The sequence below is a fragment of the Panthera leo genome, chromosome F3, assembly GCF_018350215.1.
Source record: "Panthera leo isolate Ple1 chromosome F3, P.leo_Ple1_pat1.1, whole genome shotgun sequence".
Classification (NCBI taxonomy): Eukaryota; Metazoa; Chordata; class Mammalia; order Carnivora; family Felidae; genus Panthera; species Panthera leo.
Genome location: NC_056696.1, coordinates 4,951,386 through 4,975,729, shown reverse-complemented (window position 1 = coordinate 4,975,729; position 24,344 = coordinate 4,951,386). Strand labels below are relative to the sequence as shown.

At 46.8% G+C, this 24,344-nt stretch overlaps 1 protein-coding gene across 6 annotated transcripts in view; it reads right to left on the bottom strand.

Annotated features, from left to right (window-relative positions):
- The window catches only part of SMYD3 (SET and MYND domain containing 3), a 690,952-nt gene that overhangs the window by 1,036 nt on the left and 665,572 nt on the right, over positions 1 to 24,344 (bottom strand). For all 6 annotated transcript variants that reach the window (XM_042924637.1, XM_042924644.1, XM_042924642.1 and 3 more), the window contains one exon: positions 10,891 to 10,999. In XM_042924637.1, coding sequence (XP_042780571.1) covers positions 10,891 to 10,999 — 109 coding nt within the window. The remainder of the gene's footprint in view (positions 1 to 10,890; positions 11,000 to 24,344) is intronic.

Sequence of the window (24,344 nt, the reverse complement as noted above, 5' to 3'; positions counted from 1 at the left end):
ACTGTGATTCTCCAAGCCACACAGTAAGGGGCAGGGTGAATTTTTCCTGTGTTTGTAGACCGCACGCTCCCAATGAGTGGTGCCAGGTGTGGTGTCCAACAGTGATCTTCAGGGCTTGTTAGTGCAGGGGGTTGTGGGTGGTTAGGTTTAAGAATAAAAACTAAAACTAATTAAGTGGTATTAAAGACGAGATTCTATGCTGCCATCACCTTAAAATTTCAGTTTTGCATGCTGCGTTCAGTTCTCATCTGTACGCACTGGGCTTATGATGTGCACATATTTTTGTATTCATGTCATATTACAGTGTCAGCATTTGGACAATCGCTTCTTTCACTCCCCGTGTTCAATTCAGCCTCCATAATATTTCTGAAATCTGGGTGGGCTTGTGACCACTTCAGTGAGAACAGTATAAGGAATGCTGTTGACTTCCAGGGCTAGGTTAAAGAGGCCGTGCAGCCTCTGCCTCGTCCACCAGTGTGTTTGCTCCTGGGGCCGTGAGTCGCCATGCTGTGAGGAGGCCCACGGAGAGGCCATGTGTACGTGCTCTGGTAGACGGTCCTCGCCGAGCCCATCTTGCAGGTCCTCCGGGCCTAGACACCAGAAATTGGCATAAAGAAGTGTTCAGGGGTGCCTGGCAGGCTCAGCTAGAAGAGCATGCAACTCTTGGTCTCAGGGTCGTGAGTTTGAGCCCCATGTTGGGTGAAAGCATCCAGGTGACTCCAGCCGCTAGCCAGAAGACCTCCAGGTTCCTGTCTTCCTTGCTGAAACCCCAGACGTTGAAAGAAAAGGGCCAGCTGCTCCTGTTGTCATCTGTTTGAATTCCTGACCCACAGAATCTGTGATCATGGTAACGTTGTGGTTGGAACTTTGGAATAGTTTTGGAGTATTTGCTCAGCTTTGGAATGGTTTGTTACAGAGCAATGATATTTGTGCAGTAAATAAATTAGAAACCCTGTCCTCGTGCACCACCCGGTAGGGGGCTGGCAGGAAAGGGGAGGGGGGCACAGGTCCATTGTACTGAATGTGGACGTGTCTTCACACAGGCTCTAAGCCTTGGTTGCAAAGTATTATCAACCAGGGAGCCTCACAAGAGACCCTAATGCCCAGACCCCACACAAAGGATTAACCAAAACCTGACCTCTGGTGGGGGGAGGGTGAGGCTGGGGGTTCAGGGGATTGTGATGTGCCCTTGGGGTTGAGAATGACATACAGTGCGCTCTTAACAAACACTAGCAGCGTTTTATTATTCAATGTTAATTTATAGCCAGCATAATTACCATTTTAATGGTTGTGTGCAATTAATTCTATCATGTTTACAGACCATCAGTCACTAAGCTACTCTTGGAAATTCAGAAAAATTTCAATTTTTGACAAAAAAATGATATGATACAGATCTTCCAACTCAGGACACTTTTTGCCTTTGCTGAATATTTGCTTAAGATCAATTCCTAGGGATTCCTGAGTAGGAAGACCTTTGCAGCTAGAGACATAAAAACTGGAAGCAAAGTGGTCGCATCCTCAGACCGCTTCGTTCTGTGGGGGAGGAAACCTAGACCCAGAGAAGCAAAGCGGCCAGGGCCGGAAATGCTTTCAGCCTGTGTTCCTGGCTTCTCATTCCGGCCTCTTTAAAAATGTCTCCTGCACAGTAATAAAGGAAAACAGGCAGGCAGAAGGGTCTGGATGTAGCTGCTGGGAGAGAGAGGAAAGAGACAGCAAGAGGAGGACCCGCCAGCTTGGGCTCTGGTCTCCAGCCTGAAGGAGAGCAGTGCTCATCACAGAGTCCAGACACGACCCTGCCGACAGGCAGTCCTGTCACCCGGTGACATCCCAGCTGGGAAACCCAGAAGGTTCTGATTAACTTGAGTGGGTCTGGCCTGGGGGGGAGGGTGGTGGAGGCAGCCCCACCTTGCCGGCAGCCAAGCTCTGTGAGATCCCTCTGGACGGAGGATCAAAAACAAATGTTTGAAACCATTCTGGGAACAAAGGTGTCCCATTTCATCCTCCTCCCTTCCCCCCACTGGGGCTCCTCTCTGGGTCCTCAGTCAGTCTAGACACCTTAAGGTCTGAGGTAGAAAGCGGCCTGAAAGCAGGACTGCAATGAGAGATCACAGAGATGCTTCAAGTCTTTGACGGGAAAGCCTCTTACTTGAAAGCTCTGGGATGTTCTCGTCCCTTCTACTTGGCGGAGGAAGGTGAGTGGGCCAGAAGCACTGCCTGAACACCTCTCTGCTTAAAGGGAAATGACCCTCTGCCCTGCCCCACTAACCTGTGGCCCAGAGAAAGGTCAGGCCTAGCCTGGGATGGCTCACTTCCTTCCTGGCACCTCATGGAGGCCCTCTGCCAGACGAGGCCCTGGCCTTATTGCCCAGGAGGACGCCCCAATGGGCTGTGCGTTTGACTCTGGCTAAATGACAAATGTCATCTTCGTATTCCTCTGACAAGGTGAGGTTGATGTGCATGTCTTCACACACTATGGGCTGCAATCTTCCCTCCAGCCATCATTTGCACTTTCTTCCCCCTTCCAGCTTTAGAAATAAGGTCTGTTCCTCAAGAGCTGAGGTTAACTGTGGCTGATCCAGTGTCTTCCTGTTCATGAGAGGGACAGAGCTGCTTAGGACACGTGCCCAAGCGCCAGTAGGAGGCTTGCAGCCGTCCTGGAATCACAGAGCCCCAGGAAGGAAGGGGAAGCTGCCTGGCTTTCCCCAGGCCTCACTGCCACACCTCTGTGCCTGCTTCCTTACGGAAGGGCCGTGAGGACCCTCTGGTCCAGTCACATCGTGGCCTGACTCGTGCGCGCAGGGTGAGCGCCAGCTCTCAGGACGCGAGCCGGTGTTCACTCCATGGCTGCATTGTGCAGCCTCCACCTGAAGCCAGTCTTCATGACCGAGGGGGGGACCAGAGGTTCCCCTGTACCCAGACATGGCTTCTGAGACATCTAGAGGGATCTCCCAGTCAAGATGCTCTTGGTGGTGAACGCAGCAAGGGAAGCAAAGGCAGGGGCAGGGGGCAACCCCCGGACATTATGTACAAGATTTGAGACACTAAGATTAGAAGATTTTGTCCACGGGGGGCTGGAAGCAGAGAGCAAACAGGTATAGCTGGGGCACTGGACCGACTGGAAGACATTGAAAGAGCGTCTGCATCACTTGTCTAGAAGGTGAAACTGAGTAGAAGTACAATAAACAAGTAGGCGTTACAATTTATGAGGGACGGCTGGAGTGGAAGAGAACCAGAGAGAAAGGAAAGAAAGAAATAGCATTCAGTATGTGCAAAGTATGTCAGAGCCCGTCCTCTGTATTTGTGTGAAGGACCGGTCACTCTGGGTGGACAGAGAGTGAGTGGGGACTCAGACCTGGTGATAGAAGAGATCTGGTCCTAGTCTTGGGCGTCAGCCCTCATTGACGTAAGACAGGAGCACCGTGTGGCTGGGGCCCAGATCTCTACGGGGGCCACAAACCTTCAGCCCAGTGGGCGAGGAGGGCTTTGCCCTCCCAAATAAAGTTACAGTAAATCCCTGACAGACCGGAGCAGCCGTTTCCTGTAGCTCTGCGTGTCCCCTCAGCCCCTCCCACACATGCGCACATCAGACAGAAAGGACAATTTTAGTTTAATTTCCTGCAGCAGTATATAAAACAGATTAAGGAAATATAAAATTGGAGCCGGCTTGCGCTGGGAAAAGCTTATCTCTTTCCATTAAATTTTATTTTTATAATAGTAGCATTTAAAAAGAGCCTCCACATCATCTTCCACAGAGGACTCGTTTGGAGCCTCCAAGGGGGGCTGCTGGGCCATGTATGGACTCTAAATGTCACACGAGAAATGGCAGCACTGATTGTCTGCCACAGGACATGCGTGGTTCATTCAGGAATAAAGGCAGGGGCCCAGGACTGATTTAAATCTCATCACGTCTTTTTTTTTTTTTTTTTTTTTTTTGAGTAATTTTAAAATTGTGGTCTTATATTAAATAGGTTGAATCAAATTATGATTTAAAGTTGCAAACAATAGCTTTCTTATTAATTTTTAATACAAATATATTAAGCTTATCAAGGATCTCATATACTCTCTACCCGGAGCCTGAGGGAATCCAATAAATGACTTCCCCAAGCATGATTTAAATATGGATTTAAAATCAGAGGGAGGGGCTCCTGGGTGGCTCAATGGGTTAAGCGTCCGGCTCTTGACTTTGGCTCAGGTTGTGATCTCCCTGTTTATGAGTTCGAGCCCCACATCCTGCTTGGGATTCTCCCTCCCTCCTTCCCTCTCTGTCAGGATAAATAAACGAAAAAAATCAGAGGGAAAAGAAATGTGTGCCTGATAAGAAGCTCTGGAATCACATCACATCACACCCAGTGTACAGATGTGTGTATGTAGGTTTTTCTCTAGCAAGTCAGTGGTTCTTACGAGATTCATAAATAACATGAGCAAAGAGGTTAGCGGGTTAAGGAACAGGAGCAAGAGAACCCCGAGCTCCGAATCAGCCACGTCGGGGCTTACGTTTGGGGTGTAGGCAGGAGTGGGAGGTGCATTCAGCTTTCTCTGGCTGTGCCTGAATAGCTCATAGCTGTGTGGGGTAGACGGGGGGGTCCGGGGCTCGTGGCCTGTGCTAAAGGGATCCTCAAAACGTAAGATGCTTCAACAGAATGAAATGAGAAGGGAAACAAACAATATGGTGTAATGTAAAAAATTTACATCTAAATAACAAATGATTACCGAGGGGGAAGAAGTCTGTTTTCTTCCAGCCTGCTTACAGCTAACAGGGCACTAACAAAGCGGTTAGTCTAGCCCAGGGTAGGGGGATCAGCAGCTCGGAGAGCGAGCTTACGGGACAGAAACAGGCTCACTGAAGGACAGCCCAGCCGAGGGCGGCCGGAGGGGAGCTCCGAGAAGTCAAGTTAGATGCTAACAAAATCCTTCCAAGGAGTAAGTGGCAGGGAATGGAAACAGATTAGAGACAGGAGAAAGCAGCAGAGCAGCATAGCGAGGGGACCCCAGGACTCTCCTGCAGCAGCAGTCACAAGGATTTCAGCAGGGCCTGGTGATGAAAGCTTAAACCAAATCTGTGTTGGGCTAAGGGGATCCCTTTCCTGGAGGAGGCTGGCCTAATGGAATCTGTAGCAAATTTATGTTTCTGAAGCCGCACTCATTTCTGCTCCAGAGTCGGCCTTTGAAACCCAAAAGGGTTTCAAGCCCTTTCGTCCTATCGTTTCCAGAGTCTCTAAGAAAGAATATGTAGGGGTGCTAGCCTAAAGAGAACATCAGCTTCGGAAGGCAGAGAGCTTCCCTTTCCCCTCTCCGGGTTCCCTGAGCCAGGAGAAGACTCAGGAAAGGAGGCTTTCTGCAGGATGAAACTGGCCCGCTCCTGTTCCTAGACCCCCAGGTCCTATGAGCTGGCAAAGAAATGGACATGTGGCCTGTGTGATCCGGTACTTTGTAATACGGAGACATGGATAGATAGCTAATATCCTAGCTTCTCACAGAGATTCTAAAACCCTTTGGAATTTCCTAAGTGCTGAAAGCAATAAAGGGGTCTCATGTTAACAAGGTGACTTTCAGAAAGCGCCTAAGGATGGGGGCTGGTTGCCAGGAGAACCAAGCGCGTGACTGACCTTTAGGAGAAGGGAGAGGTTGGAGGCTGAATCACTTGCCAACAGCCAGCGATTTAATCAATCATACCTAGGTAATGAAGTCTCTGTAAAAACCGCTATAAAGGATGGGGTCTGAAGAGCTTCCGCATTGGTGAACACGTGGAGATTTGGGGAGAGTGGTGAGCTCTGAGAGCACAGAAGCTCTGGGCCGTTTCCCCAGACCCTGCCCTATGCCTCTCTTCTGTCCGGTTTATCCTGATTTATAGAATTCTACAACACACTGGTGAGCAAACTGTTCCTCTGAGTTCTGTGAGCCACCCTAGCAGATCAGTTGAACCTAAGGAGAGGGGGTCCTTGGAGTCTCCAGTGTGTATAGCTGGTCAGTCAGAAGCTCAGGTGACAACCTGGCGTGCCCTCAGCATCTGCAGTGGAGGGTGGCCCTGTGGGGCTGAGCCCCTAACCTGTGGGATCCGGTGCTGTCTCTGGGTAGACGGTGTCAGAATTGAACTGAACTTAGGACACTCAGCTGGTGTGGGAAAACCCTTGCCACACACTGGGATTGGGTGATCAGACCCTCACTCTGCCAGTAGGTGGTCAGGAAAGGTCCAGACAAGATCTGGTCCACTAGCCACAGACACACTACATATGCACACTAGCTAAAGGGACAGGACCAGGGTGGGACTTTTAAAGATCTCAGTTCATTAAAAAAATCTATTCATTCAAGTACGTGTTGAACAGAACTTGCTGTGACTGGGGCATGTGTGTCTATGTTAGGCAGCACCAGGAGATACACAAGGTAAAGTCGGGGCCCCTTGTGGAATCCTACACAACTTGGGGAAACAGAACATGTCCCTGTGGAATGCTGGGGAGCAGTTACGTGACATAATTGTCAGCAATGGAAACACCGTATTATCCCAAGCTACAAACATCAGTGCTGAAGGGACGGCAGGAATAGCGGCGGGAACGATCGGCACGAGGGTTCCTATAACCATAAACATCCTTGATCGTCTCAAAATACTTGGGACTTGGCAGAACAGTCTCACATACTACCTCATTTACTTCTCAGAACCACTCTGTGGAGTAGGTATTATCCCCGTTTTAAAACTAAGAAAGCTAGATTCGGAGCGATTAAGAGACTCGCGTCAAGGCATGGGACTGCCACGTGAACCTCCTCCCTCGAAAGCTGAGCGCTCTCGACCAGGCTACACTGCCAGGCACACGTCTGTCTGCATTCTGGTTGACGATAAAACCTGGTGAGACACTCAGTGACTTCCAGAGCCAAATGGGAAGTCTGGGGTCAGGCCATGGTGTAACACACGCCTCGGGGCAGACTTGCTGATCCTGCTCTGAGAATCTCATTCGTAGCTCTCAGGGTCCTTGCAGGGGTTCACCTTTGGTACCAGGGGAAGGAGATGCGAAATAAGACCGTTAACAGAGGAAACTTCTGGAGGTGAGGTTAACATCGCGAGAACGTGAGGAAGGCCGTATGGAATGGGGGCCTGAGGGATACAGAAGGGCAGAAAGTATGAGATGGGTGGGGATGGCCACAGCAGCCACCCAGCCCATGTGACCCCGGAAATCGACATGTAAATGTCTGCTTGGGCTCCTGTGTCTGCAGCTGAGGGTATCAGAGGTCCCCTTCCAGAGTTCTGCACACACAGGCGACATCAAGCCTCACTCGATGAATGAAGAGCTCCAAACCGCCCCCGGGGCTGGCATCGGGGGCTTGCAGATCAGAAGGGGTTTCTGCACACAGGGTCTTACTAGAGAGTCCCATCTATTTCACTGGGCCAGTGTAGGAGAAAAGAGAGCCTTGGACTCCAGCCTGGACTTAGTGACCTATTTGTTTACACGTTTGCCCCCTCCCCTAAATTGGAAGGACAACGCTGGGCCTTACTCAGATTCATACAAGAATTCCATCAATCTCCTAGTTGAAGAACCTAGAGCGGGCTCCACGTCAGTATGACTCTAGACAGGCTCCTGCATGCCTCCGTGCCATGACTCCTTTGTTTCTCTTCTTTTTCTTTCTTTTTAAATATTTATTTTTGGAAGAGTGTAAGTGGGGAGGGGCAGAGGATTGGAACTGGGCTCTGCACTGACAGGCTGACGGCACAGAGCCCAAGGTGGGGCTTGAACTCATGAACCCAACCGCGAGATCATGACCTGAGCTGACGTCAGACGCTCAATGGACTGTTCGGAAGCCATGGTTTGGGGGAGAGGAGCTCTCTGCTGGGGTGGAAAGGCCAGGACCAGAGAGCCAGCGGCACAGGAGCCTCATCAAGAGGGTGAAAATAAACCTCACCCTTTCCTGTCTTCCAACACAGACCCAGTTCTCCCATGTAGTTTCTCGGCACTTACTGCCACCGTCGTGCTGACCTCTCTCCCTCCACCCCCCCTCCCCCAACAGGGAATCCCTCCTAAGTTCCAGGTACCTTGTCTGCCCCTGAACTGGTTACAGAGGTAACTGCAAAGACCTCACGGTCACCTGGGCATCAGGTATTCTGTTTACAGGATACCTCATTTTAGTGCTTTACTGTGCCTCTCGGGTGCCGTGGTGGTGTTTTTTTAACTGAGGGTCTGTGGCCGTGCTGTGAAGCAAGTCTGTGGGTGCCCGTCTTCCGAGAGCATTTGCTCACTTCCTGCCTCCGTGTCACATTTTGGTAATTCTCACAGTATTTCAACTTTATTATTGCATTTGGTATGTGATCTGTGATCAGACATCTTTGATGGCACCATTGTGTAATTGGTTTGGGGCCCCACAAACCATGCCCATATAAGACACATATAATAAATATGTATATAATAAATATTGTGTGCTCTGCTCCACCAACTGGCTGCCCCCACCCCAGCCTCCCCGTTCCCTGAGACAGGGAATTAGGCCGTATTATATTGAATATACTGATTAATAGTCCTACAGTGGCCTCTGTGTGCTCAGGTGAAAGGAAGAGTTATACATCTCTCACCTTAAAAGCTAGAAATGGTGAAGCTGAGTGAGGAAGGCACGTTGAAGCTGATAGAAAGCCAGGCCTCGTGCACCAAGCAGCGAGCCAAGCTGTGGATGCAAAGGGAAAGTTCTTGAAGGAAATTACAACTGCTACTCCGGGGAACACACGAATGACAAGACAGCGAAACAGCCGTACCGCCGACGTGGACGAAGCGTCCGTGGTCCGGACGGAAGAGCCAACAGCCACGACATTCCCTTAAGCCACAGCCTGACCCAGAGCAGGGCCCTGGCTCCCTTCAAGTCTGTGAAGGTTCAGAGAGGGGAGGAAGCCGCAGAAGAGAAGTCTGAGCTGGCAGAGGCTGGGTCACGAGGTTGAAGGGAAGAAGCCGTCTCCGTAAAAGTACAAGGTGAGGAAGCAAGTCCGATGGAGAAGCTGCACCAAGTTCTCCAGAAGGTCCAGCCGAGACAATTGATGAGGAGGCTACACTCAACAACAGGTCTCAGTGTAGACAGAACAGCCTCACATTGGAAGGCGCCATCTAGGACTTTCATGGCTGGAGAGGAGTCCGTGCCTGGCTTCAAAGCCTCAAAGGACAGGCTGATTCTCTTGTGAGGGGCTAATGCAGCTGGTGACTTGAAATTCTGACCTACTACTTAGAAAAAAAAGATTCCTTTCAAAACATGACTGCTCATTGACAATGTACCTGGGCACCCAAGAGCGCTGATGGAGACGGACAATGAGATTAGTGCTGTTTCATGTCTGTTAACACGACATCCATTCTGTAGCCCAAGGATCAAATAGTGAATTTCCTTTCAAGTCTTATTACGGAAGAAATACATTTCATTAGGCTACAGCTGCCACAGATAGTGATTCTTCTGATGGATCTGGGCAGAGTAAATCAAACACCTTCTGGAAAGGATTCACCTTTCTATTTCATCTATTCTAGATGCCACTAGGAACATTTGTGATCTAGTGTGTGTGGGAAGAAATCAAAGTACCAGCATTCACAGGGGTTTGGAAGAAGTTGGTTCCAGCCCTCAAGATGCCCCTTCAAGACGTCAGGGGAGGGAGTCCCTGCAGCTGTGGTGGAAACAGCAAGGGAACCGGGGTCAGAAGTGGGGGCTGCAGACGGGACCGAAGGCCTGCCATCTCCTCGTCAAACCTGATCGGATGCGCACATGGTTTCTGGAGGTGGAAGGTCCTCCCGGTGAAGACGCTGGGCAGATCGTTGAAATGACAACGGAGGATTCGGAACAGGACATCAGCTGAGCCGATAAGGCAGCGGCAGGGTCTGAGGCAGGACTCCAGTCCCGAAAGAAGTTCCGCCAGGGGTCAGATGCGATCAGGCCGCGTCGCGTGTTCCAGAGAATTCGCTCATGAAGGCAAGAGTCGATCGATGAGGCGACCTTGTCTTATTTTCAGAAACTGCCCCAACCTTCAGCCCCACCACCCTGACCAGTCAGCAGCCGCCAACAGGGAGGCAAGACCCTCCAGCAGCAGGCAAATCACAACTCACTGGAAGCTCAGATGGTTAGGAGTGTTTAGCAATAAAGTATTTTTAAATAAGGTATGTATATATATTTAGACATAATGCTGTTGTATTCCTCATACACTATAGTATCATGTAAACATAACTTTTATATACACTGGGTAACAGTCCACTGGACCCTCTTTATTGCAATATTGGCTTTACTGTGGTGGTTTGGAAGCAGGCCCGCGGTGCGTCCGAGATGTGCCTGTACCGTGGGGTGAACACTCTGCTGGCAGGGTCGGCATGCGGAGAGGAGCACATGGGGAAAACCAGGTTGCAGCTGGGCCAGCCCAGGGAGTGGTTGGGGGGAGAGGGGGTGGGGGGGGCAGCATTTGAGGCACAGGAATTGTCTTGGTAAAGACCTAAGTGTGACCGGTTCAAGGTGTCCTGGGCAACCCCGGGGGGCCCAGTGAACGCTGGCCGTATGGAGAGGCAGGGGCGGCTGGAGGGGGTGCAGGCTGCAAAGGTGGACTGCAGACAGGTGGTCCAGAGGCCAGCCTGACAGGGGCTTACGGACAGTGTCCTGTGGGGACTGGGTGGGGAGGCGTGGAGAAGGGTGGGGCCCGAGTGCAGGGGTCCTCTGAAGGCCAGTTTGCACCAGTTGGCAAAAGCCGACCGTTAAACCGTCCTGATTTCTGGGGGCTGATTTTCCGTGGGGAGTCTGAATCAGCCACGGTAGGCACATTTCTACCATGGAAAGGGGCGAGCAGCACAAATCACGTGTTTTCGCAGCCGGCTGTGAAACACGTACAGGCACGTGCCTATGTGCACTCGGCAAGTGGCCCAGCGCACCGCACCACCAGGCCTCCCTCTCCACGTGCACACTCACCAGCCTCAGGTTCTTCATGGCCTGCGGGAACATGCCCTGGTGCAGCTGCAGCTTGCCGACCTTCATGACCTGCACACCTCTGACCGGGTGGCTTCCTGGGAAGAAGATCCTGGAAGAAAGAGAAGGGCATACGGCGTGAGTAGCTCTCACCTTTGCAGCCAGCATGCCATCAGGAGCCCAGGAGAGGGCGGCCGACCCTGGCTGGACACACTGGGGCCACCGAGAAAGTCAGCTGTGCGAGCAGGTGGAGGGTGCGGGGCTGGGGGAACAGACTCCCGGGATGACGGGGCTGGAATGTCGAATAAACACTGCAGAAGAGACACAAGGTGGCACCTGTGCGTTTCCAGCCGGGTAGGGGTGGGGGGTGGAGAGACCAGGTACGATTTCACCGTCCACCTCTCAGGATGCTGCAGCACCTGGAACATTGGAGCAGAAGATGGCCACTTGGTTCAAGCTGAGTCAACAAATCAACGAACGTTCACGGCTCCCCACAGAGATGCTCCCGTGCCCTCCTTTTCCCTGCAAAGCCCTTGGAATCCCAGTTGTAAGGTTCATCATGGCCCATCTCTCGTGTGGGACCTGTGTATTTATCACCTCACTGGATGACAGAGCTGGATCGCGGGGCCCCATCTGCGTTTGCCACAATGTCCTGCCAGAGGACCTCCATACACACTGACCTCTTTGCCGCATAAAAGAAGAGGGTGTGTGGCAGACTGAAGAATGGAACCTCAGGGCTACGTTCCAGACCTCGTACTAGGTCAGTATGATTCAACAGTTTATAGTATCAATAAAACGTGCTCACCATTTCTGCACACTGCACCCCCCCCCCCCATATCCTCTATCCTTAGAGTCTACTGAACCCCTGCTGTATGTACAGGCCTGTTCCTGGAGATGGGGGCTGTACAGGTCTGAGCTGTTCCACCAAGGCCCAATAATCCCACCAGACAAAGATTCCTACCACAGTTACAAAATATCACAGGAGAAGGCGAGATCTAGTGCCAGGATGAGACCTACCTTAGTACATGGCAATGCTCAGCTCAAGATGGCTGAATTGAATTGAGAGAATAATACGGTAGTTATGAAGAGAGACTGGTGGATGACGGCTGGTTGGACCAGGAAGGTTTCCCAGAGGAAGGAGACAGGATGTAAACCGGCTCCCAAGGATTTGGGCAAGCTTGGCTGGGTCCGGAGAAAGGAGGCACATTCTGACCCTTAGCAGAAGCGAGGGCGCACTCCCAATGCTGCTCGTCCAGAGACCATGGATTCTGCCCTGAGGGCCATGACTCACACAGGGCTTTCCCTGTGCCAAGCACTATGTAACCACTTTTTGCTTGTGAACTCATGGAACCCACGTTTAAGCTCTACTGTGTAACAGAGATGAGCTACATTTACCAGGAGACACAGATACTCTCTGATAGGTGTGCACATGTCTACAAACCATCCCTCCTCCTTGAACCTCAACTCTTCCCCACATTAAATGTAACACAAACTCCTCTCATTCATGCTCTTAAAAAAGCATAAAGCAGTACCTGAGAGGGAGGTATTTAAATCAACAGAAGGCCAGCCATGCTTCATTTAAAGAACCGCGAAGGGAGGGAAGGAGAAAAACAAAGGAGACACCTGGGTCTTGGATTTTTCTTTACCCCTTGAGGATGCCCGGACATCAACCACTTTACCTCTCACCCCCTACAAAAGGAACATCAGTATCTACTTGTGTGGAAAAGATTTTAAGATCCCCAGACAAAAGGCTTATGCACAGGACACCATTATCAGAAGGTGACTGCCCTGGACACTTTCCTCAAAAACACAGCTGGACTTGGGATTTTATTTTATTGCTATGAATGTGGACTAATTAAATTTAGAAGCCAAAAAGTAATTTTATACTAAAAATCATTCCACTAAGTGGATGTCTGTCATGTCTGTTAGGAGAAGGAAAGAAATCTCTGGTTCCGTGATGGTAGAGAAAGTGGCCCATAATTACGCCACGACAGGTACCTGGTCTGGTTGCTTAAAGGTATTAAAAAACCAAGCAAAGTTTCATCTGGAGAGGATGAGGAGAACGGGACTATGAGGGGACTTCCACGTGGCAGTGTGGGGGCCAAAGCAGGAGTCTGAGCGGGAGAGGGAAGGAACGGGGTGCCCGTGAGATGCCACATTCTGTGCCACATCCAAGGGCAGTCCCTGCCCTGGTGGGGACACTGGCCAGTTGCAGAAATAAGGCCAATAAAGTCATGACACAGGAGTATGAGAGCTGCCTTGGCACAGACATGGGATTCCAGAAGCGGCGGGGCCCTCGGTGACCAGGGAGCGGCTTGAGCTGGTCCAGATGGGAAGGGGTGACAGGCTCCCGGGACAGGCACGCGGGGCATGGGGAGACCCCGGCAGCCCGGGAGATGCCAAATACAAAGGGCCAGTGAGCGCACCGGTCCGGCCAGGCTGTGCAGAGACAGAAACGCAAAGCCAGGAAGTTCGGCCTTCAGCTTGTCGGCAGCTGGGCACGACCCAGCGGGGCCAGGAGTATTTCACCAGGACGGAAAACAAAACTGGATGAGAGACACTAGAGGCAGCCGGACCTGAGGTGGGACCACGTGAGGGGGACAGAAAAGAAAGCTCTGACACGGCTGGCGTAGCAGGGCTTGGGGGCTCGCCGGGTGCGCAGGGCTGCGGCAGACCGCGACACAACAGAAATGCCGCGGTGGAAACACAAAGTGTATCCACGGGAACAAAATCCACAGGCATTCTACTTGTCCGGCCTTATGAATGCCCTCTTCCGAAGTACACGCTAGCGATCACACGCTCCAGGATGCTGGGCCCAGAACGGAAAAACCGCCTTTGGGGTTTCCGTGGTGAGTGGGTGCATAGGCAGGAACGTGTTTAAACGAGCAGACAACCGCGGCAGCACGCGAACCAGCTTCACTCAGACCCACGAGCACCAAGGTTTTGCTGCCATATTTTGCGCAGAGGCCGAGAGTCAGGCAACTGAAAGGTCTCGAGTTAAAAGGCTGCAGAGAAGACCTGGGGGCAGGACCTGCGTTCCTGGTCTCACCGAAGTTTTCCTACATGATGTGATTACCAACTATGCTGTTCCACGACAGGTAGTTCTGGCATCGAAAGCAGGAGAAAAGATTTACTGCTCAGGATGATTTTTTTTTTTTTTTGTTTTAGAACTGATGCAAAAGACATTACCGGATTTAAAAGAAGAGCTTAATTATATTTCAGAGTAATCAAATAGCTCTAGTGTATGATTTTTGGCTGATAAATGTGAAATGGTGGTGGAATAAGAAAAATCATTAGTTTGCAACTCCTGGTAAAATAATTGATGCAGGAAAAACGTATCACTAGATGAAACCAGGAGGACAAGGAAGGATGGAGAATTTTACAATGGATGGATGACTCTGTCACCGTCAGAACCCACTGATCAACGTCAGCGTCATTAAAGTGTAAAAACCAGACGCCGCGTGCTATCTGATGCCATGCAACAGGAATCATTCTGCGCTACCTATAAAAGCATCCTTGCCAAAACCAACCAACCCACCAACCAACCAGCCCCGAATTTCATCAAGCCCATACAGTTAGATTCCGTTTCACAGGAAAAACAAGTGATAGAGGATCAAATAAAAGCAACCAGACATCTGAGATACGGGAAATTCTATAGGACCTCGACCCAGAATTTCAGCAGGTCTATGGCATGAAAAGAAAAAGATGGCAGGGAAGGAGAACACTCTAGATTAAAAGATACTCAAAAGATACAACAACCAAATGTAATATATAGACCTTGTGCATCTGAACTCAAACAAAATAACTATTTAAAAAAACGTTTCTGGGGCTCCTAGGTGGCTTAGTAGGTTAAGCATCTGACTCTTGATTTCGGTCATGGTCTCAGGGTTCGTGAGTTCAAGCTCCACGTTGGGCTCCACATGGATAGTACAGAGTCCACTTGGGATTTCCTCTCTCTCTCTCTCTCTCTCTCTCTCTCTCTCTGACCCTCTTCCCTGCTCTCCCTCTCTCTCAAAATAAGTAAGTTAAATAAAAAAAAAAAAAACATTTGAGAAAATCTAGGAAATCTGAACATGAAATGACACTGTAAGAAATGGCATGTAAGAAAATGTCCGTGTTTTTCCAAGATGCAAACTAAAGTATGAGTGGATGATGTGATATAATGTCCAAGATTTGATTCAAATTTCTTCAGCAGAATGTCTCCTTTCAGCAATGGTGGATGAGCTGATTTCAGACCAAAGTCCTTGCTAAAAACAAGAAAAGTTAGACAAAAATTACAAAAAAAAAAAAAATTGCTTGAAGGTATCACCCACTGAGGCAGGGGGATCTGGAAGAGTAAAATGGCAAAAAGAACAGAGGCTCAAGAAGGTGATCCTTGTATTTGTTGCTACTTTTCCCTCCACTGAATTGAAACCAGAGGCAAAACAAGCTCCACAGCCGAGCAGAGGTTCAGGCAGTCTCAGGGATATAGACACACAGAAATCGGGGCTCAGGGTGCAACAGTCTAAGAATACTGCTAAGCCAGAAACAGACCAGCCCTCACAAAGACTGAACCAGTTTGAACCCTGATTGGATTTGTGATCTGTTCCTACAGACTTGCAGAAGCAAAAGTGAATTCCCTTTGAAGTAAGATGTCATCCTGAACCTAAAATAGTCCCCCCAATTTTTTTGACAATGTCCTGCAGTCAGTAAAATTATAACCAGGCATACAAAAAGAGAAGAGCCATCTGAAAACCAAGAGAAAAAAAAAACACTGACAATGAAACACAGACCTATAGGTACTCAAACATTTAGGTTCTCATACATAGCCTTTAAAGTAAATGTACAAAGTACGTTTGAGAACACACAATGAAACACAGACCTATAGGTACTCAAATATTTAGGTTCTCATACATAGCCTTTAAAGTAAATGTACAAAGTACGTTTGAGAACACACAATGAAACACAGACCTATAGGTACTCAAACATTTAGGTTCTCATACATAGCCTTTAAAGTAAATGTACAAAGTACGTTTGAGAACACACAATGAAACACAGACCTATAGGTACTCAAATATTTAGGTTCTCATAGACTTTAAAATAAATGTACAAAGTACGTTTGAGAACATAAATAATCAAAAAGAACTTTCCAGAAAATCAGAAAAAAGAAAATCCTTAATGAAATTTCTGGAACTGAAAAATAGAAAACTGGAGTCAAGAACTCAATAGCTTAACATCAGATATGTCACAGCCAAAGAAAGAATTAGTAAACTGGAAGGCAGGTCAAAAGAATATATCCATTGCAAAACACAGAGAGGCAATAAAATGGAAACTAAAGGGCACGGGTCTCACATGTTAACTGGGATTTCAAATCAGAGAAGAAAGGATTGGGGCAGAAGATATGAAGCCATAATGGTCGAAAATTTCCAAAAGTAACAAGACAGCAAGGAACAGATTCAGAAATGCTAAAAACTGCAAAATAGAATAAAATAATTCAACAAAAAGGAGGGGGCTGAGAAATAAGGGTTGCAAAATTTTGCTAATTATTGAATCTGGATGATGGATAGAAGAAGGTTCATTATATTGTTCTATTTTGGGGTATGTTTGACAATTTTCATGATAAAAAACAGGACACTGGGTTTTAATTTTTCATTTTCAGGAATTATGGATTCTGGTAGGTAACTGCCTCAAGTTTCAAAAGAGTTTAGACTTTTCATGAATTCTTTTTTTTTTTTTTTAATTTTTTTTTTGTTTAAAAAAAATTTTTTTTTAACCTTTATTCATTTTTGAGAGACAGAGAGAGACAAAGTATGAGCAGGGAAGGGGCAGAGAGAGAGGGAGACACAGAATCTGAACCAGGCTCCAGGCTCTGAGCTGTCAGCAGAGAGCCCGACGCGGGGCTCGAACTCACAAACTGTGAGATCATGACCTGAGCCGAAGTCGGACGCTCAACCGACTGAACCACCCAGGCGCCCCTAGACTTTTCATGAATTCTAAGCCTTATATAGAAATGACGTGGAAACTCACGGGGAGCCGGAACAAGGAAGCGTGAAGAGGCAGAGAAGAAGGAAAGTGTGTGATGTTCCTCGGGGTCTGCTTACGTTAAACCAGCTGCTGTATGAGAGTTATGCTTCTGTGGTGGGGTAGCTTCATTTGTGATATAACACTTTTGTGTTGTTCTTAGTCCTTGTTTTTTTTTAAAAAGAGATCAAAACATTGGGAAACAAAACCAAAGAAAGAAAAGACCGACCATACTGTCCAAGAAATCACTTCAGAACGAGAACTATTTCTCACCATGACCTTAACTAATTACACAGGTAGTCTGGGTAAGCGCTGTTCCCCAACAGGGTGATAAATCCTTACTTCTCCATCACCTCTACTGGTCAGCTTTGTGGGTGACAGGAAGATCAGAGCCATGAGTTCTTATTTGTGTCCAAAAAAAGGAAGATCCTGAGTTCTCACCTCAACTGAACCCTCCCCTCCTACTTTGTCTATTATACATCCCGTTGGCTCCACACCACTGACAGGTGCATCTGCCACACACCCCTACCACCTACCACCTGAGTCTGAGAAAACAAAACTCATGTGCCCCTCATAATTCCACCACACAACAGCATTTTTTAACATTATAGTGAGATTTTGTCTCATTGCCATTTGATTTTTCTTGGGTTTATTTCATCACACAAATGAGTAAGCAGAATCACTTCCTTATGCAAAGAATGTATTTCTAGTTCTAAATAAGTCTTCCACCCCAAAGGGCAAGACTTTCTTACTCTTGGAAGTTTAAAAATTTATATAGTTCTTTGTACGTGACCTATTTATAGTATACGTTGTATTGTTAGAATCTCTAACTCAGGTTAAGAGCAAAAGAGCTTTTTGTTTATTTTAAATGTTCATGTAGTTCAGGCTCAGGACCACAGGTTTTACTGTGGATAAATTCGAATGAAGGGGTTATGATAATGAGGTTTAAGATCTTGCTTCTTCCAAGTAGTTTTGGTTGAGTGACCACTTCACATCACAATTAACCTGGTGCTGAGACAAGAGACGGGAGAACACTTGGAAATGTTCACAACTACGTACAAACACAGGCTAGTATCATTAAGTGTCGGGCTAGTGAATGTATGAGAATGCCCTGTTTACATCCACATTGAGGTAAACAAGGTGAAAAAAATTGCCTGATTTTATTGCAAAGCTTAAAAAAAAAAAAGCCCAGTAGCATAAAAAGTGATTTCCCAACAGCCAAAGACCCACCTGGCTCACCTGTATGTTTGCGTGTAGTTTTTTGTGTGTGTGTGTGTGTGTGTGTGTGTTTAATGCAAACTGAATGTAGCAATGCCAAAAAGCCTGGCAGGCACCGCAGTAGTTGAGAAGGTACCACCGTGTGAGTGGTTTGGAGCTGCCTTTGCTAAGGAAATACTTAGTTGCAGATGGGTTGAGTGTCCAATTTTGAACCTGAAAGTTTGTGTTTTCGTCTTCTTCTTGAAAAGTGAACCAAGAAGACACTGCCCACATCTTATTTGTAACTTTCTTTAAATTTTTTTTTTTTTTTTTTACGTTTTTATTCATTTTTGGGACAGAGAGAGACAGAGCATGAATGGGGGAGGGTCAGAGAGAGGGAGACACAGAATCTGAAACAGGCTCCGGGCTCTGAGCTGTCAGCACAGGGGCCCGATGCGGGGCTCGAACTCACGGACCGCGAGATCGTGACCTGAGCCGAAGTCGGCGCTCAACCGACTGAGCCACCCAGGCGCCCCTATTTGTAACTTTCAAATTGTGTTCAACTATTTTCGTTTAATTCTGGATCTGTGCATCGATTTTCTCACCCACTGGCCAGACCCGCTCACGCGCAGCCTGGAGCCCTTGGTGGTTTGGCCAGCAGCAGGGAGACCTCCTGGGCCTGTCCCCAGAGCTGGCGCTGCATGTGGCACAGTGGTCTGGACTGGCGGGAGTCCTCCAGGCCGGCAGGGCGGTCCTCTGTTGTATGTGAATAATGTCCTTTAGTGCTCATAATGGTGACAGTGCTGCCCTTCGCCTGGCCTTTGCACACTTCATATCACCCTCTTGTAGGGTGTGAAATATTTACAAATATTTTGAAATATTTCAAAAAGGCCAGCCAGCATGACTGAATTATACTATAACTGAGTTATCAAGCCCTTCAGAAAAAATGACCACGAGATGTTTATTACCGAAGTTGTACTTGTCCTGCATAAGCTCTATTTATACACTTACGTGCGCAGTAAAACACACCTGCAAAGTTCCAGATGCATACCCTAAGCCCCCAAATATCTGAGTACGTAGATGGTCACATCATTGTGAGATCACTGCCCAGGAAAAAACTTGTGAGCAGAAATGTTAACACTTATTTTCAGGGGTGCTGGAGTGGCTCAGTCAGTTAAGTGCCCAGCTCTTAATTTCAGCTCAGGTCATGGTCTCGCGGTTCATGGGGTCAGGCCCCTCATCAGGTTGTACGCGGACAGCACGGAGCCTGCTTGGGATTCTCTGTCTCCCTCTCTCTCTGCCCCTCCCCCCTTCAAAATAAATATTTAAAAAAATTTATTTTCATAAATTGATTTGTTTGATCCTGTTCAAATTTATGAAAGTTAGTTTGGATCCTGTTTCTGATAATATGGCAGGCTTAGTAGCCATTCTCATTCTGTCACAGAAAACAATGTAAAATGCTAGATAAGATACTCTCAAAAGTAATGTAATGCTGGCAAGATAGTAAAGAATTGTCAGGCCAAAACCTAAGTGAAGAGGGAGCCCTGAGAAGTAAGTAGAATGGCAGAACTATGGCACGTGAGAGCCTCTGGCTTCACCTGCTTTGGGGAGCTCGGGGGACATAGTGTCAACCCGACACTGCAGGGTCCAACAGAGAATCCTCCCTTCTTGCCAAATGCAGGAGACAGACTACATTCAAAAGAGTCACAGTAAGGCAACACAAAGCCACAAGCCAGTAGAATAGTATCTCCAATGTGCCTAGGACAAAGAATTCCTAATCTAGTGTATTTCCTCAAAAATACCTTTCCTGAATCTATATATACAGCTAAAGGGTTCAGGGTTACTTTCTGAGGTGATGAAAATGTTCTAAAATTTAATGTGGTGACAGCTGCACATATCTTTGAATATTCTGAACCGTATGCTTTTGATGGGCAAATTGTATGGTTCTATGAATTATATGTCAATAAAGTTATTTAAAAAAGAATGAGACATTAGCACTGAAAATAAAATACTAAGGTACAGATCTAATGACATATGTATAAGCTCTATTAAAGGAAAGCTACAAATCTCTGATGAATGAAATCAAATAACTAAATAAATGGAAAAGTTTTCCATGTTGATAAGAAGACTCAATATTGTCAAGATGTCAGTTTTTCCCAACTTGCTCTATAGAGTCAATGTGATCCCAATCAAAGTCCCAGCAAGTTATTCTGTGGATATCAATAAACTGATTCCAAGTTTATATGGAGGCAAAAAGACGCAGAATACCACAGCACTGGAGAAGAACAAAGCTAGAGGATTGATACTACCCAACTTCAAGGCTTACTGTAAAGCTATAGTGATCATGATGGTGTGGTACTGAAGAAAGAGCAGATCAACAGAACAGAATAGGGAACTCAGAAAGACCCACATGAATACAGTCCACTGATTTTTGACGAAGGAGAAAAGGTCACACAGTGGAACAAAGTCAGGTTTTTTCAACAAATGGTGCAGAAACAGCTGAACACACACATTGCAAAAAGTGAATGCAAACACGGGTCTTATGTCCTTCACAAAAATGAACTTAAAATGGATCACAGACCTACATGTAAAATGCAAGGGGCACCTGGGTGACTCAGCCGGTGGAGCATCTGACTTTTGATTTTGGCTCAGGTCATGATCTCATGCTTCATGAGATAGAGCCCGGCATCAGGCTCAGCACAGAGTGAGGAGCCTCCTTGGGATTTTCTCTCTCTCCCTCTCTCTCTGCTCCTCACCTGCTCACTTGCATGCGCGGTCTCTCTCTCAATAAATAAACAAACAAGAATGAATGAATGGATGGATGGATGGATGGATGGACGGATGGATGGAAAATCCAAGCCGTGAAACTGCTAGAAGATAGGCTTGTGCTATATTTTCAGATACAACACTGAAGACACAATCCAAGAAAGAATTAACTGATAATCTGGAAAACTGAAAACTTGTGCTCTGCAAACACAGTGTCAAGAGAATGGATAGGTAAGCCACACAGACTAAGAGAAAATATTTACAAAAGACACATCTGATAAAGGACTATTATCCTAAATATACAAAGAACTCTTAAAATTCAACAACAACAACAACAAAAACTACAAAAATGGGCCAAAGACCTGAACAGACACCTTACTGAAAAAGAGATACAGATGGCAACTAAGCACATGAAAAGATGCTTTCATTACGTCAGCAGGGAAATGCAAACTAAAACAACAGGGAGATACCACTGCACACATTTTAGAAGGGCCCAAATCCAGAACACTGACACCACCAAATGCTGGCGAGGATGTGGAGCAACAGGAACTCTCCTTCACTGCTGGTGGGAATGCAACATGGTGCGGCCACTCTGGAAGACAGTGTGGTGGTTTCTTCTAAAACTAAACATACCAAATAAACTCAACCATAGGATCTAGGAATCAGGTTCCTTGGTATTTACTCAAAGTGGTGGAAAACTTATGTGCACACAAACACATACATAAACTTACAGCAGCTTTATTCATCACTGCCAAAACGCAGAAGCAAGCAAGGTGTCTGTCAGTAGATGAATGGATAAATAAACAGTGGTCCATTCAGATAAGGGACTATTATCTGTTACTGAAAACAAATGACCTGTTACTTTCTGAAAAGACATGGACAACTTTAAATGAGTATTACTAAGGGAAAGAAACCAATCTGAAAAGGCTACATTTCAATGGTAGGACATTCTGGAAAAGGCAAAACTATGGAGACAATTAAAAAAAAAAAATCGGTGACTTCCAGGGTTAGGGAGTTGGAGAAGGACAAACAGGTGGAGAACAGAGGCTTTTTAGAGCAGTGAAAATACTCTATAGGATACCATCGTGATGGACACATGTCATTATACATTTGTCCATATTCATAAAATGTATGCCACCAAGGGTGAACCCTAATGTAAAGTATGGACTTTGGGTGACAATGCTGTGTCAGTGTTGTAACAAATGAACCACTCTGGTGGGAAATGTCCATAATGCAGGAGGCTGTGCAAATGTGGGGGTAGGGAATATATGGGAAATCTCTGTACCTTCCACTCAATTTTGCTTTGAACCTAAAACTGCTATAAAAATAAAGTCTCGGGGCACTTGGGTGGCTCAGTCAGTTAAGCATCCGACTTTGGCTAAGGTCATGATCTCACAGTTCATGAGTTCGAGCCTCATGTCAGGCTCTGTGATGACAGCTCAGAGCCTGGAACCTGCTTCAGCTTCTGTGTCTCCCTCTCTCTCTGTCCCTCCCCGCCCTCTCAAAAACAAACACTAAAAAAATAAAGTCTTAACAAAACAAAAGGAAGATGAAATAGAGACATTTTTGGAAAAAGAAAAACTGAGACTGTCACCAGATCTTAAAAGGAGTCTCTAAAGGATATACTTCTGGAGAAGTAAAAGTGAAGAAAGAAGTAAAAAGTAAAAAGAAAAGTGAGCCACGATGAAAGGTCTGAAGTGCAAGTAGGAATGAAGAACAAAAAGAATGTCTAATGTGGGCAAACCTTGGAATACCGACAAATGAAACAGTAATTGTGTGGGAGCTAAAAACATGGTAACAAAAATATACAATAATCAGGGCATACATCTCAGTAGTAAAGAAAACAGGATTCAAGTGCTCTGAAGTCCTTCTATATCCAAGAAGAACACACAGTGGTTACATGCCTATTTATGATTCTTTAAACAGTTCATGCATGCTTTATATAACCTTTGGAATGTATGATATATTTAACTCAAAAGTCTTGGGGGCGCCTGGATGGCTCAGCCAACTTTAGCTCAGGTCATGATCTCACAGTTTGTGGGTTCGAGCCCCGCATCTGGCTCTGCCTTGGGCAGGGGTCTGCTTGGGAGTCTCTGTCTCTCCCCCTCTCTCACTATCCCTCCTCTGCTCACGTGTGCAAGCTCTCTCTCAAAATAAATAAATAAACAAATTTTTTTAAAAAGAAGGGAGCACTGTGGTTTAAAAGATGTACGTGTCTTACCCTTGTCTGGAGGGAAAAATGGTACTTAGAAAAATTAAAACCTCATAAAAAAGCTGCATAATCTAGTGTTGAATAGTAGATGAAACACAGTTTGCCACTGATAATATTCCAAGTTGTGTGTCCGTGTCTCTAACCCCGCGTGTCTGTATCTAACAACACCAGAAGTGTTGTGGACGTGAATTCCGGAAACGTGACTGATACTTCTGTTGAAAAGAGCTGATACTGATGCCAAGCACTCAAGAGCCCGAGGCCCAGAAGGCTCAAGCTCCCGCAGCACAGGTGTTGGGAGGTGCTGGAGTGTGATGCTGGGAAGCAGAGACGTTCTCTTGTCTGGTTAATTAAAAAAATAAAATAAAATAGAAAAAAGTCTGTTAGGGCATAAAAGCTGACACTGCTTAGATACGGAATCGTGAGAAAATTGAGTCTATAGTGGGGATTGGCAAACTCTGGTGCCAAGGCCAGACCCCACCTATGCTATGTTTTCCCAGTTCTACTGGCACGCAGCCACACCCGTTCCTTCATGTGCCGTTGAAGGCTGCTTTCGTGACGCATCAGCAGAACTGGGTAGTTGACTGTTTTGCTTGCAAAGCCTCAAATACTTACCACCTAGCCTTTTATAGAAAAAGCTTGCTGACACCTTGTCTACAGTAAAGGACTTTCTAGAAGTTAAGAGGCTAGAGAGAAGATCTCAGACCAAAAAAAAAAAAAAAAACAACCCTCTATAATGGATATATATAATACCATTATAATGGATATAATGGATGTACTGGAAATGTGACTGTCTAGTTGTCTTTGTCACTAATGACAATAAGATGATTTTAACAAATCCAGTTAGAGCCCTTGCTACTTATCAGGCCCTGATCTAAGGACTGTACCTGCTTAAGCTCAATTTATTCTAAAACAACCGTATGCACGTAAACTTTGGTAATGATGATATGAAGTCATCAGAGAGTCTTCTCTGCAAAAAAAAACATTATAAAACTGGACACAATTGCCAACAAAACCCAAAAAACAAAAAACAACTCAGGGCATGAGAAATTGACCAAAGGGAGACAATAAATTATGAAAATTGTTCATTCTTAAGAAAAAAAAAATACAGCTAGAGCTTAGGGTTAGAAAAGGATCTAAGGCCTGCTTGCCTGGGGTTATGCCCACCCACCATCCTCCCCACGCCCACGATGTACCCAGAAGAACAGACACGCGCTCTCCACATCATCTATAGCTGGGAAACTGCACACACCTTAAGGGACATGCAAGAAAGCCTGGCAAAAAG